The sequence below is a fragment of the Barbus barbus genome, assembly GCF_936440315.1.
Source record: "Barbus barbus genome assembly, chromosome: 41".
Classification (NCBI taxonomy): domain Eukaryota; kingdom Metazoa; phylum Chordata; class Actinopteri; order Cypriniformes; family Cyprinidae; genus Barbus; species Barbus barbus.
The window spans coordinates 27,571,644-27,588,152 of record NC_136719.1 but is presented as its reverse complement, the minus strand read 5'-3'; the positions used below and the strand labels follow the sequence as shown (position 1 = coordinate 27,588,152).

At 39.9% G+C, this 16,509-nt stretch overlaps 1 protein-coding gene across 7 annotated transcripts in view; it reads right to left on the bottom strand.

Annotated features, from left to right (window-relative positions):
- LOC306860733 (atrial natriuretic peptide-converting enzyme-like) overlaps window positions 1-16,509 on the bottom strand; it is a 64,654-nt gene that overhangs the window by 42,643 nt on the left and 5,502 nt on the right. For all 7 annotated transcript variants that reach the window (XM_079402593.1, XM_079402598.1, XM_079402596.1 and 4 more), the window contains exon 4: window positions 3,328-3,600. In XM_079402593.1, the coding sequence (XP_079258719.1) occupies window positions 3,328-3,600 (273 nt within the window). The remainder of the gene's footprint in view (window positions 1-3,327; window positions 3,601-16,509) is intronic.

Below are 16,509 nucleotides of genomic sequence, written 5' to 3'. Positions count from 1 at the left end.
GATAACACCACGCAGCCACAACAAGCACTGCTCATGGATATCCCAGCTGAGCCCTGCCCACAGAGCTCATCACATGCAGACTGTGACGTATTACAACAGCTCCAAGACTCAGCACCCAAGGACGACTTTCTGGAAAACAGCCAGGGAAGCCAGGACAACATCCCACAGCCACCGGAAACACCAGAGCCAGAGCCCTGCTCACCAGATACACTATCCCTCTCCCCAGCATCTCCACTTCTAAGCTTCTCACAGAAAATGGAAGAACTGGTGTATGCTGGGACCAAACTCTCCCACTCTTGGACTGCAGGCCCAGCTCACCCTCCTCCTCCTCCTGCGAGAGCTCTCCGGCCGCTGCCACAACGCCAGGGCCCAAACCCCTCTCCATCTGGTGTAGGTGAACCAAAACAACTGATAACAGCTCTCAGTGATATGTGTTGGGTCCCCGCTATATTAGCCACAACATTCACAAATGTTTACAGAACAAGCGGGAACCCAGTGTGCCTGTAGCCTCCTCTATTTCTGTTTTATCACGTGATAGAAAGTCTAAGGCCTTCTCAAGCCGTACGGCTGACCCATCTAACCTGCGGCCTATAATGCATCAATCTAACATTGCTGTAGAGACAAAATGTAATTCCATCAAGTTAGCATTTTTAAACATTCGCTCACTTAAAAATAAATCATTTCTGATCAATGATTTAATAACCACAAACAACCTGGATTTTATGTTTCTAAATGAAACATGGTTAGAAGACAGCTGCAGTGCAACAGTCCTTAATGAAACAGCCCCTCCTAACTTTAATTTTATAAGTGTCTGCAGGACTGTTAGGAGAGGTGGAGGTGTAGCTGCTCTGTTTAAAGATGTTTATCAGTGCAAGCAAATGTCATTTGGTCAGTATTTGTCTTTTGAATACCTAGGTATTGTGCTGAAAGGTGCTCCACGCACCCTGTTTATCATTATTTACAGGTCTCCAAAATATTCTCCAGCCTTGTTGATGAGTTCACTGAACTGTTATCAATGAGTTCCTCAGAGTTTGACTGTTTTGCTATTGCAGGGGATTTTAATATTCACATAGATAATGCAGAAATCAAAACTACAAAATAAATTATAACTGTTTTAAACACTTTTGACCTGAGTCAGCATGTGCACTGACCCACACACAATCGTGGACACACTCTAGATTTACTCATCAGTAGAGGTCTAAACATCTCATCCATTGTAATTAAGGATGTAGCACTATCTGATCACTTCTGTATTTTCTTTGATATATTGATCTCAGTCACCACTGAATATAGATCTGTCTCTATCAGAAAGAGATGCATTAACGAGAACACTAGTGCACTATTTATGAAGGCAATATCATTAACACCAAGCATTTCTGCAGACCCTGTTCATCTTCTCCTGGAGTCATTTAACTCAAAGGTAAGAATTTTATTGATGATATTGCTCCGATAAAGGTCAGCAAGAAGACTGGCAGACAAAAATCACTTTGGAGAAAATCAACAGCAGTTCAGAGCATGAAAAGACAATGCAGAAAAGCTGAGCGGATGTGGCGGAAGACGAAACTCGAAATTCATGATGAAAATCAATGAGTTTGCTTCCTTCTTTTGTGAGAAGATCAATAATATCAGAAAGGAGATTGGCACATCCTCAAGTTATGCAGAGGTCACACAGATTCGACCGCAATTTCAAAAAGAAGTGACTATGTGCGTTTTTAAAAAATTGATAACAAAATTTTGGAAGAAATAGTACAGCACCTTAAATCTTCAACCTGCTATCTTGACACACTTCCCACATCCTTTTTCAAAAATGTGCTTAACTGTTTAGAAGCTGATCTCTTAGAAGTGGTGAACGCCTCATTTCTTTCTGGGACTTTTCCAAACTCCCTTAAAACTGCAGTTGTTAAGCCCTTTCTGAAAAAGCGCAATCTTGATAACACCATGTTGAGCAACTATAGACCCATATCAAATCTTCCTTTCATAGGTAAGATTATTGAAAATGTAGTTTTTAATCAGCTGAACAATTACTTAAACTCAAATGGATACCTGGACAATTTTCAATCTGGTTTCCGAGCACATCACAGCACAGAGACAGCACTCATTAATATAATAAATGATATTCGCTTCAATTCTGATTCTGGCAAAATATCAGTGCTGGTACTACTAGATCTTAGTGCTGTGTTTGACACTGTCGATCATAACATACTTCTAGAGAGACTGGAAAACTGGGTCGGGTTTTCTGGGATGGCACTCAAATGGTTCAGGTCATACTTTGAAGGGAGAGGTTATTATGTGAGTATAGAGCATAAGTCTAAGTGGACGGCCATAACGGTCCACAAGGCTCAATTCTTGCACCGCTCTTGTTTAGCCTGTATATGCTCCCACTAAGTCAGATAATGAGGAAGAACCAAATTGCCTATCACAGCTATGCTATCACAGCTATGTTGTCAAGACTTGGAGAAACTTGTTCATGCCTTTATCACCAGCAGGGTGGATTACTGTAATGGTCTCCTCACCGGCCTTCCCAAGAAGACCATTAGACAACTGCAGCTCATCCAGAACGCTGCTGCCAGGATTCTGACTAGAACCAGAAAATCTGAGCATATCACACCAGTCCTCAGGTCCTTACCCTGGCTTCCAGTTACATTTAGGATTGATTTTAAAGTACTTTTACTTGTTTATAAGTCACTCAATGGCCCAGGACCTAAATATATTGCTCATATGCTCACTGAATATAAACCGAACAGACCACTCAGATCATTAGAATCAAGTCAGTTAGAAATGCCAAGAGTTCACACAAAACAAGGGGAGTCTGCTTTTAGCTATTATGCGGCCCGCAGTTGGAACCAGCTTCCAGAAGAGATCAGATGTGCTAAAACATTAGCCACATTTAAATCAAGACTCAAAACTCATCTGTTTAACTGTGCATTTGTTGAATGAGCACTGTGCTATATGTCCGAACTGACTACACTGTATTTTAAGTATAATCATTTTCTTTAAATTTATTTTAAATCAATTTCTATATCATTTTAAAATTCCTTGTTTTTATTATTTTTATTTCCATGTTTTTATTGATTTTTAATGTCTATTTCATTTTCTTTTATGTAAAGCACTTTTAATTACCACTGTGTATGAAATGTGCTATATAAATAAACTTGCCTTGCCTAGAAAAAAGGTTAGTTGACGAATATTTTTTGTCTTCGTCGACGAAATTAACACTGGTGTTCATCTGAAGAAAGAAGGTCATATACTGGGATGACAAGAGAATATCTGGCCATTTTTGGATAGTTTTAAGCCACATATGCAAACACGTGTTCTTCATGACCGTACCAGCGTCAGCGCTCACGCTCGTCACAGTGGAGACGAATGTCCCCCAGTCCACAGGAGCCGCAGTAGTGGGGCCCGCCGGTGAGGATGAGGAGGTGTCGGCACGAGGCATCCAGTGTGCCGAGTCCCATTGCGGAGGGGTGTTTGTCAGGACCACCTGCGGAGACATCGTCCCATTATCAGCCATCATCGGACCGGGGTCTGTGCCGTTAAAGGGCCCTGCAGTCGCTAGGGAAACAGAAGATCCGGCATCCAGCAGGCCATTCCCGAATAAACCTGGACAAAGACGGGAAACCAGTCGATAAAAGAAACAGCAGTGGAAGAGTTTATATACAAAAACAGCAACAGCTGAAGTAGTGAGGATATTCACACACACTCACACTCTCTGGATTGCTGATCGATCGCTGATCGATCGATCGCTGATCGATTGCTTCTGTCTGTCCCTGTCTGTCGTGCTGCTGAGAGGTTTGCGATTGTAGCTCCGTGTAGCTCACTTTTCTGTTGAATCTCTATCTTACTTTTACTCTCTGTTGTTTAAAGTGATAATATATAACTTAATTCCCACCATATTTCTGGTATTATCTATCAAACTAATTTGATAGTTTGCTTTTTAAAACCGCGCGTGCAGCGCGTTAGCATTCGTTAGCCGGTTAGCTTGTCACTCGTTGGTTCCATTCGCACCTATTATTGTTTTCTTTTTTCTCGCTCCATTTTTCACGAGTTCATCAAACAACAGTGGTAAGCGAATAATTTTTCAATCACGGTGAGTAGGGATGTAACGGTATGAAAATTTCTCATCACGATTATAGTGACCAAAATTATCACGGTTATCAGTATTATCACGGTATTGTTAAAATGTGCTTGAGATGTTCAAAAAGTACATAAATCACTTCACCAAGTTTTATACTTAAATCAACAAACCGCAAATAAAATGACTTTTTGTTTGCATAATCACTAAAACAATAACATTACCAATGAGGTCTGGATTTTAAATGACAACTTGACTGACACCAGTTTAATAGCATGTTCAAATAAATAATGCAAATGTTCAAATAAAGCTTTGAAAAAGTTTTATATAAAAGGTAAACCTGAGATTTCAGCCTTTAAAGAAAAGAGTTAAGTCAAAATGATAATTGATTAATAAGGGGAAGGGGAGGGGGAAAGTGGTGTGTGGCCATGTATGGTGACCCATACTCAGAATTTGTGCTCTGCATTTAACCCATCCAAGTGTACACACAGTAGTGAACATACACCCGGAGCAGTGGGCAGCCAATGCTGCAGCGCCCGGGGAGCAGTTAGGGGTTCGGTGCCCTGCTCAAGGGTCTCACCTCAGTCGTGGTATTGAGGGTGGAGAGAGTGTTGGTTATTCACTCCCCCACTTACAATCCCTGCCGGACCTGAGACTCGAACCCACAACCTTCAGGTTACAAGTCCAACTCTCTATCCACTTATCTGCTCCATAAATAATTCTATATAGCTTATCTGAATTGTTTAAATGTGTAGAATCCACATAAGCTTGTTTTTCATCAACCGGTTAAAAGTTACAGCAAAGGTCATGCAAATTTGGTCCGTTTTTTGGCCAGGCAGAAACTGCTGTACACAGGCTGAATGTAAATAAGTGTCTGTAAATCCACTCTCTGACAGCAGGTGGCGCTTTATATGGAAAAGCTGAATTACAGCTGATTCCCGTGAACTCCGCGAACAAAGCAGTATTGTGTTTAAGAACACTTCCTTTAGGTATTGCATGGAGCTAAGATGAAAACAAAATGCCATCGAATCGTTTCTGAAGACAATCAGATCCTTCAGAGGTACATTCATATAATTAATTCACTGATATATTCATTTGTATAATTCCCTCAGCACTCTTTTAAAACCTCCCAGCTTTTCCGGCCTGTTTTCACTCAGAATGAAACTACTCTGCTGCCGTGCGCTCGTGAGACTGTTACACTCTGCTTTATGCTGGACAGCATTTATTTATTGTGAGTTGTTCAGATCGCGGTAATCGAATACGGTTTTAATGATAATTAAAATATGAAACGGTAATACTAATCGTGGGGAATTTTATCATGATTTATCGTCAAACCGGTAATCATTACATCCCTAACGGTGAGTAATGGCTTCTTCTCCTGCTATTGTTGTTTGCACTGTTTGTACAGTTTATCTCTCTCTGTCGGTGATGAGGGATTCACATGTGATAAATGCAGGGAAATAATTAGACTGACAGAGAAGATTTCAGAATTAGAGACACGCATCCAAACTTTAGTTGAGGACAGTAAGAATGTGAGGGCTGTAGATACTGCTTTGGATTCGACTAGCTCAGGGTGTCCTGTACATTGTTCGGTTCCGGTAGAGCCCGTGCCGCAGGGCAGCTGGGTGACTGTGAGGCGGTCTAGTTGCGGGTCAAAACACCGCTCTTCTGTTCTGATCAAAACATCAAACAGGTTCTCCCCACTCAGTGACGCAACCACTGAGAAACCTGATGAAAGTGCTCTGGTTATTGGCGATTCTATTGTACGGAATGTGAAAATAGAGACACCAGCCACCATAGTCCAAAGTTTACCGGGAGCCAGAGCACCTGACATCTTGGCAAATTTAAAAGTGCTGGCTAATGCTAAACGTAAATTCAGTAAGATTGTTATTTACGTCGGCACTAATGATGTTCGACTTCGCCAGTCGGAGATCACTAAAAATAATGTTAAAGAGGTGTGTGAACTTGCAAGTACGATGGCAGACACTGTAATATGCTCTGGTCCGCTCCCTGCTTACCGGGGCGATGAGATACATAGCAGACTGTCGTCACTCAATGACTGGATGTCTAAGTGGTGCCCGCAGAATAACATAGACTTTATAGACAATTGGAAGAATTTTTGGGGCAGACCTGACCTGTTGAAAAGAGATGGTCTTCATCCTTCCTGGGGTGGTGCCGCTCTTCTCTCTAGAAATATGGCACATAGTCTTAGAGTTCTTGACTAACTGGGGCCCAGGTCAGGAAGCAGACAGACTGGCTAAACCGACCGTCTGCTAGCCGCCTCACGTCACAGAAGTCACTTAATTCTCAGCACATAGAGACTCCTTCACCCAGATATCACACTATAGAGACTGTGTCTGTTCCCCGAACTAGAAAATACAAAAAACATCCAAACCAAAGTAAGAGTAACAATCTAATTGATGTTCAACAAATAAAAAAACAGATATAATACAGATAAACCAATGATAAAGCTTGGCTTATTGAATATTAGATCCCTTTCTACAAAAGCACTTTTTGTAAATTATATGATCACTGACCATAAACTAGATGTTCTTTGTTTTACAGAAACCTGGCTAAAACCAGATGACTACATTACTTTAAACGAGTCTACCCCCCCCCCCCACAAGATTAGAGTCACAAACATGAACCGCATCCAAAAGGTAAAGGGGGAGGTGTTGCGAAAATTTATAGCAATATTTTCAGTATTTCTCAGAGGTCGGGTTTCAAGTATAATTCGTTTGAAGTAATGGTGCTTCATATAACGTTATCCAAAGAAACAATTTTTAATGATAAATCCCCTGAGATGTTTGTACTGGGTACTGTATACAGGCCACTAGGGCACCCATACAGACTTAAATAATTAAACAATTAAAGAATTTGAGGTAGTGCTGACTGCAGAAAAGTCCTAATTGCTGGTGATTTTAATATCCATGTTGATAATGAAAGAGATTCATTGGGATCAGCATTTATAGACATTCTAAACTCCATTGGTGTTACACAACACGTTTCAGGACCTACTCATTGTCGAAATCATACTCTAGATTTAATACCGTCATATCGAATTGATGTCAGTGGCGTTGAAATATTGCAGCAGAGCGATGATATATCAGATCATTATCTAGTTTCGTGTATATTCCATATAGCTAAAGCTGTAAAGCCAACTCCTACCAAAAAAGACTACTTTATAAATAATCTTCCTGACTTATCTCAATTCCTCAGCATATCCAATAGCTGAGAACAACTTGATGATGTAACAGACTCACTTTTCTAGAACTTTAGATACAGTTGCTAATTTACGCTTAAGGAAGATTAAGGAAAAGAGTCCAACACCGTGGTATAATAAGCACACTTGGGCCCTAAAGAGAGCAGCCCGGAAAATGGAGCGCACCTGGAGAAAAACAAAACTAGAGGTATTTCGTATTGCTTGGCAGGAAAATACCCTATCCTACAGAAAATCATTCAAAACTGCTAGATCTGCTTACTTTATGTCTCTTTTAGAAGAAACCAAACACAACCCCAAGTATTTATTTAATACAGAGGCTAAATTAACAAAAAATATAATCAGCAGGTGCAGACATTACCCAGCAGCACAGTAGTAATGACTTGATGAACTACTTTACTTCCAAGATCGAAACTATTAGAGACAAAATTGTAACCATGCAGCCGTCAGCCACAGTATTGCATCAGATAGTGCACTATAGATCCCCTGAGGGACAATTCCACTCATTCTCTTCTATTGGAAATCAAGAATTGTATAAAGTTGTTAAATCATCTAAACCAACAACCTGTATTTTAGACCCTGTTCCATCTAAGCTCCTAAAAGAGGTGCTTCCTGAAGTAATAGATCCTCTTCTGAATATTATTAACTCATCATTGTCATTAGGATATGTCCCAAAAACCGTCAAACTGGCTGTTATAAGGCCTCTCATTAAAAAACCACAACTTGACCCCAAAGAATTAATTAATTACAGACCGATTTCGAATCTCCCTTTTCTGTCAAAGATATTAGAAAAGGTAGTATCATCACAAATGTTCCTTCTTAGAGAAAATTATATATGTGAGGATTTCCAGTCAGGTTTTAGACCATATCATAGTACTGAGACTGCTCTCATTAGAGTTACAAACAACCTGCTTTTATCATCTGATCGTGGTTGTATCTCTCTATTAGTGCTACTGGATCTTAGCGTCGCATTTGACACTATTGACCACAACATTCTTTTAAATGCACTAGAAAATTATGTTGGCATTAGAGGAAGTGCACTGGCATGGTTCAAATTCTACTTATCTGACCGCCATTAATTTGTGGCCGTAAATGAAGAGGTATCATACCAATCACAAGCGCAGTATGGAGTACCTCAAGGCTCAGTACTTGGCCTCTTACTTTTCACGCTTTACATGTTACCTTTGGGAGATATCATTAGGAAACATGGTGTTAGCTTTCACTGTTATGCTGATGATACCCAGCTCTATATTTGCGACCTGATGAAACTTACCAATTTGCAAAACTAACGGAATGTATAGTTGATATCAAAAACTGGATGTCTAGCAATCTCTTACTGCTAAATTCTGAGAAAACAGAGGTGTTCATTATTGGACCAAAAACTTTTGCATGTAGTAACCTAGATCACGGTCTAATACTCGATGGCTGCTCTGCAAATTCTTCATCATCAGTTAGGAACCTAGGCGTACTTTTTGATAGCAATCTTTCCTTCGAAAAACATGTTTCAATCATTTGTAAAACTGCATTTTTCCATCTTAAAAATATATCTAAATTACGACCTATGCTCTCAATGTCAAATGCAGAAACATTAATTCACGCATTCATGACCTCGAGGCTAGATTATTGTAATGCTTTATTGGGTGGTTGCTCTGCATGTTTAATATACAAACTCCAGCTGGTTCAAAATGCAGCAGCTAGAGTTCTTACTAGAACCAGGAAGTATGACCAGATTATCCCGGTTCTGTCAACACTTTACTGGCTCCCTATTAAACATCATATAGATTTTAAGATCTTGCTAGTTACCTATAAAGCCCTGAATGGTTTTTGGCACCTCAGTATTTGAGTGAGCTCTTATCACATTATAGTCCTTCACGTCCGCTGCGTTCTCAAAACTCTGGCCATTTGATAATACCTAGAATATCAAAATCAACTGCGGGCGGGAGATCATTTTCCTATTTAGCACCCAAACTCTGGAACAATCTACCTAACACTGTTCGGGAAGCAGACACACTCTGTCAGTTTAAATCTAGATTAAAGACCCATCTCTTTAACCTGGCTTACACATAATACACTATCACATTTCTATAATTCAGATCTGTTAAAGGATTGTTAGGCTGCATAAATTAGGTCAAACGGAACCGGGAACACTTCCCAAAACACCTGATGTACTTGTTACATTGTTAGAAGAATGGCATCTACGCTAATATTAGTCTGTTTCTTTATTATTCCGAGGTCACCGTAGCCACCCAGATCCAGACTGTATCCAGATCAGATGGTGGATCAGCACCTAGAGATGACCTCTACAGCAGGACACCTAGATGAGCCCAGAGACTGACCCCCAGTGAAGACCCTGTCTCCAAGACGGCCATCGGGACAAGACCACAGGAACCAGATGAGTCCTTTGCACAATCTGATTCTGCTTTTTCTGCTTTTTTTCTGGCCAGTGGAGAATGACACTATTTCGACAAACTATTTCCTGTCTAAAAACTGTAAAATCGATGTAAAGCTGCTTTGATATAATTTGCATTGTTAAAAGCGCTATACAAATAATATTGACTTGACTCTCTCTCTCTCACACACACACACACACACACTCGCTCTCTCTCTCTCTCTCTCACACACACAAACACACACACTCTCTCTCACTCACACACTCTCTCACACACACACACACACACACATACACATTCTGTAACATAAAGGTTCTTTAATGGCCCTGATGGTTCCATGAAGTACTTTTAACATCAGTAGTAGAAAAGGGTTCTTTTAGATTATTAAAATATTCTTCACAGTAAGAAAAAAAAAGAAGGTTATTTTAAGAACGGATCACTGAAAGGTTCTTTGGGGAATCAAGAATGGCTCATCTATGGCCTCAGTGTGAAAACCCCCTTTTGGAAGCTTTATTTTTAAGAGTTTATTATTTTGCAGCGACGTGACCAATACGAGCTGCTTCACAAAGGAAATTTTAGCCAAGACAAATGCACCATAATAAACAAACTATAAAATTAGGCAAATTAGGCCAGATCGTTTTCATGCCAGCAGTGAACTAGACCCTTGTTTGGAAAGATTTCACAGCAAGCAAGCAAGCATGAGAATCATAACGACGAACAGACATCATGTGTTTGTAAAAGGGATCTTTAATCCAAAAACGAAAATTGAGTCCAATTTACATCATTCATCTCATTCAAACCTGTGTGACTTTCTTTAATCTGTGAAACCAAAAATGTTTTAAAGAACATTGGGAACCAAACAACATTGGGCTCCACTGACTTTCACTGAATGGACAAAAAAAAGAAACATTTAGAGACATTTATCAAAATTCTGTGTTCCACAGAAGAAAGTCATTCACACAGATCTGAGTGACGTGAGGTGACTGTTAACAGGACAAAATACTGGAACGCAGTCAGACGAGAGAGGAGCAGAGGCTAATCATAACAGGGTGGAGACAGAGCAGAGTCTAGATCACATCACTAACATCTCTTTAGTGCACTTTTGACCGCTTCTGTCCTGATGTCTCTGAGGGGAGGGTCTGTGGACGGGTGTATGTTTGGGCTTTTTCTGATATTACTAGGGTTAGGAATCAAAAATCAATTCCAATTCCAGAATCGGAAACTTGTTGTAAAATTAAAATTTCAATTACACTTATCAATTCCTGTGTGTGCATTATTTTTTTTTTAGCTGGCGAAAAGGTGCTGTTAAAAATGCATTTGTCTTTGAATCATTCATTCAAGAGATTAATTCAAAAACACTGATTCATCCAGTAATGAAACAAGTCAATCTTGAGTGGGTCATTGAATCATTCCAGTCAGAAATTCCATGAGATTTTGTTTAGTTGTCAAATATTCTTTCTTCAGAACTGTGAGAGAACTACGACCTCCATTAAAAAAAGTCTCAATTGATCCAGAATCGTGCAGCTCTATTTTGCACACAAACATCTCTTAAAGGGATAGTTCACCCAAAAATGAAATTTTGATGTTTCCGTATCCAGCCCAGATGGTCACTGCAGTCACCAGATCCAATCCGTATCCAGATCAGATGGTGGATCAGCACCCAGAGACGACCTCTACAGCCCTGAACGTCAGCGGAGACCAGGACACCGAGATGAGCGCCAGAGACAAATCCCCAGTGAGGACCCCGCCACTTACACAGCCATTGGGAAAAGACCACTGGAACCAGTTGAGCCCTTACAATCTGATTTAGCTGCAGTTGGAATTGAACTGCTGGTTCGTTTGGCCAGAGGAGAACTGGCCCCCCAACTGAGCCTGGTTTCTCCCAAGGTTTTTTTTCTCCATTCTGTCACCGATGGAGTTCTGGTTCCTTGTCGCTGTCGCCTCTGGCTTGATTAGTTGGGGACACTTCATTTCCAGCGATATCGTCGACCTGATTGCAAAGACGCTATTTAAACTGAACTGAGCTGGATGATGACATCACTGAATTCAATAATGAAATGCCTTTAACTGAAAATCTTTTTTTTTATCTTTTCATTTTACATTATTGACACACTATTTTCCTTTTTTGATATTGTGCAGTTGCTTTGACACAATTTACATTGTTAAAAGCGCTATATAAATAACGGTGACTTGTTGTTTCTGCTTCAATTGTTTGCTCTTTTCTCCGAACAATCATTCAGGCCATTGCCCATAACAACTATCTGGTCTACTACTATCTTATTTCTTCTCTTTGATGTGTAGTTTTTATACTCATGTGTTACTATTAATTTTTTTTTTACGTGTATTTGAGTTTGCCTTTAAATAAAAAAAAAAAAACAATTGTTCACAAAAAAAGTAGAACCCAAATGATGTTTTTTTAACTCAAACCGTTGCAGTCTGTCAGTCATGAGCCACAGGGTTTAAATTTGGTTTTGTCTGTGAATGTTTTTTTTATCTCTCAAAAGCCGTGAGTCCCATTGAATGCCATTATATTACTGACAGACTGCAACGATTTGAGTTAAAAATCTTTTTTTGTGTTCTACTGAAGAAACAAAGTTACCTACATCTTGGATGCCCCAGGGGTAAGCAGATAAACATCACATTTTAATTTTTGGGTGAACTATCCCTTTAATCGAGTCCAGTTTTTATGTAGCCGGCTGATTTTTGTTCATGGTATTCAGCAGCAATTAAATGTTTTGCAAAAAGAGACACAGAATAAATATGTTTGATATTTAAATGTTTGACTTCATTTTTTTAACCACATTGGAATCGAAACTGAGAATCAATAAGAATCAGAACTGATAAGCAGAATCAGAATTAAAATTGATCAAATTCAAACGATACCCAACCCTAAAGATTGTGAAATTTACATAATCATGCCAAAGGAGACAACAGAGCAGCGGTTTTGCTCAAGCGCGTTCGACCACATGAGCATCTTCTACACAACAAAAGCAATCCGGTCAAATGCGCCTGACTCTAGAAGCGGTTGAAAGAGGACAAGCTCAAAACATTTCTGACCCCGTTCACACTTGTATGTAGCGTTGTCTGCTTGTGATGGGATTGACAAACGCAGGTTTAACAGGGTTGTCCTGCAGAGTCCAGCTCCAGCACCAGTCCAACACAGAACGGACGGGACCTGCCCTCACCTGCCCTTCATTTCCTCCTGATTACTGACAGCGAGCGAGTTATAAGATCAACCTGTATGATACACACCGTCTAACCCTCGAGTCTACAGAGCAGGGCTGCACTATATTGGAAAAAACTCACATTGCGTATTTTGTTTTTCTGTGATATATATATATATATATATATATATATATATATATATATATGTCTATATTGCGATATGGAATAAATAAATAAATAAAATCACCAAATGACTTGAATTGCTCTATTTGGGAAAAAAATAATCAGTAATTGGAGAGATTTTGTAGGTGAGTAAATCAGCATAGAAAATAAGCAAATTACAAACATAGATAAATATAATATAACAAAGATACAAATGAAAGTCTAATAGTATTCAGGTACAGAATTTGAATAATCAAATGTAAAATAACTGCATAGTCTTCACTTTAAAGATTAAATCTAATAAAATCTGTTAAAAAAAAAAAGTTTTTTTTTATTTTAATTTTTTTATGTTTTGTTAGATTAACATTCATGACACAAAAATCAACAGGAATATTAAACTGCTGTGAACTAATATACTGTTTTCTTTCTCAGTTGTTTACCTTCACCTGAGCCATAAGCAACTGGGTTTACAAGGACACTTGAAGATATGCATTTTGACATAGTTTCACGCGTATGTGTCGTTTCAGGCACAAATAGACGCGGAAGTGAACAGAATTCAGTGTTCAAGAGCATCTGCATAGCTCTCACCGTGTCTACACCGGACCACAAAACACTACAGAACCCATGATAATCAGTGATGCTGTCTACACTGGATGCTGCGCGACAGACTAATCCCCGACAGTCAACTGATGCCGCGTTCTGTTTATGACTGACACAAAGCTCAAATGATGTGCAGCGGTCCCTCTGTCACGTCTGGTGTAGACACGCTGTCTGTGTGTGAGCAAAGAATCAGTATAAATATAACGATCAGTGTACTAAACATCACACATCCTGTGATGTGACTATCGAGGGTGCGCACGTCGCCCTACTAGAAAAGCAGACAGAAAGCAGCGCAAGAAAAGCAGAGGAAGCTGCAGGTGAGCATCACCTGTGCCTGATCCCTGCCTCATCAAGCCACACACCTGCATCTCTGCCACTCTCTCTGGTCTATATTAATGCTGCTGTGTTCAGGACAGAGAGAGAGGGAGACGACAGCCGCTGTGACGCTGCAAAAACAGACTCGGTGACACAGCAGGACATCCGGACAGAACGAGTGTCTCGCTTTAACAGCTCTGATCACGTCTCACCAAAGAGACCTTCTGGCCAATAAACAAAGAGCAGCAGAGAGACAGAGACAGAGAGAGAGACAGAGAGATGGAGAGAGAGAGAGAGAGACATATACAGAGGACGACGGCAGGATAATACTGGGAGGAGATGTTCTCAGCATGCACGTCTGTCCAGGCACTGACCTTTTGACCTTGGAAGCATCAAATGCTTTCTTTGAGCTTTTATGAATAGCAAAGAGACAGAGAGGAGGAGATGCATCTGAACCAATACACACACACACTCATTCAAACACACCCTCACACACAAGTCAAGTCAAGTCAATATTATTTGTATAGCACTTTTAACAATGCAAATTGTGTCAAAGCAGCTTTACATCGGCTTGATATAGAGCTGGGTGGCTTTATATCAGCTTTACAGTATTTAGACGGGAAATAGTTTGTTGAAATAGTGTCATTCTCCTCTGGCCAGACAAAATCAGCAGTTTAAATCTAGACTAAAGCAGAATCAGATTGTGCAAAGGACTCATCTGGTTCCTGTGGTCTTGTCCCGATGGCCGTCTTGGAGACAGGGTCTTCACTGGGGGTCAGTCTCTGGGGCTCATCTAGGTGTCCTGCTGTAGAGGTCATCTCTAGGTGCTGATCCACCATCTGATCTGGATACAGTCTGGATCTGGGTGGCTACGGTGACCTCGGAATAAGAAAGAAACAGACTAATATTAGCGTAGATGCCATTCTTCTAACAATGTAACAAGTACATCAGGTGTTTTGGGAAGTGTTCCCGGTTCCGGTTGACCTAATTAATGCAGCCTAACGATCCTTTAACGGATCTGAATTATAGAAATGTGATAGTGTATTATGTGTAAGTCAGGTTAAAGAGATGGGTCTTTAATCTAGATTTAAACTGACAGTGTGTCTGCTTCCCGAACAGTGTTAGGTAGATTGTTCCAGAGTTTGGGTGCTAAATAGGAAAACGATCTCCCGCCCGCAGTTGATTTTGATATTCTAGGTATTATCAAATAGCCAGAGTTTTGAGATCGCAGCGGATGTGAAGGACTATAATACGATAAGAACTCACTCAAATACTGAGGTGGCAAACCATTCAGGGCTTTATAGGTATAGCAAGATCTTAAAATGTATACGATGTTTAATAGGGAGCCAGTGCAGTGTTGACAGAACCGGGCTAATGTGGTCATACTTCCTGGTTCTAGTAAGAACTCTAGCTGCTGCATTTTGAACCAGCTGGAGTTTGTTTATTAAACGTACAGAGCAACCACCCAATAAAGCATTACAATAATCTAGCCTCGAGGTCATGAATGCATGAATTAATGTTTCTGAATTTGATATTGAGAGCATAGGTCGTAATTTAGATATATTTTTAAGATGCAGTTTTACAAATGCTAGAAACATGTTTTTCGAAGGAAAGATTGCTATCAAAAAGTACGCCTAGGTTCCTAACTGATGATGAAGAATTTGCCGAGCAGCCATCGAGTATTAGACCGTGATCTAGGTTACTACATGCAAAAGTTTTTGGAAGAAATTGCTAGTCATCCAGTTTTTGATATCAACTATACATTCCATTAGTTTTGGCAAATTGGTAAGTTTCATCAGGTCACGAAGAAATATAGAGCTGGGTCTCATCAGCATAACAGTGAAAGCTAACACCATGTTTCCTAATGACATCTCCCCAGGGTAACATGTAAAGCGTGAAAAGTAAGGGGCCAAGTACTGCCATGCCATTGCACTTCCACTAATGCCAACATAATTTTCTAGTCTATTTAAAAGAATGTTGTGGTCAATAGTGTCAAACGCAGCGCTAAGATCCAGTAGCACTAATAGAGAGATACAGCCACGATCAGATGATAAAAGCAGGTTATTTGTAACTCTAATGAGAGCAGTATCAGTACTATGATATGGTCTAAAACCTGACTGGAAATCCTCACATATATAATTTTTCTCTAAGAAGGAACATAGTTGTGATGATACTACCTTTTCTAATATCTTTGACAGAAAAGGGAGATTCGAGATTGGTCTGTAATTAATTAATTCTTTGGGGTCAAGTTGTGGTTTTTTAATGAGAGGCCTTATAACAGCCAGTTTGACGGTTTTTGGGACATATCCTAATGACAGTGATGAGTTAATAATATTCAGAAGAGGATCTATTACTTCTGGAAGCACCTCTTTTAGTAGTTTAGATGGAATAGGGTCTAAAATACATGATGTTGGTTTTGATGATTTAACAAGTTTATACAATTCTTCCTCTCCTATAGTAGAGAATGAGTGGAATTGTTCCTCAGGGGATCTATAGTGCACTATCTGATGCGATACTGTGGCTGACGGCTGCATGGTTACAATTTTGTCTCTAATAGTTTCGATCTTAGAAGTAAAGTAGTTCAT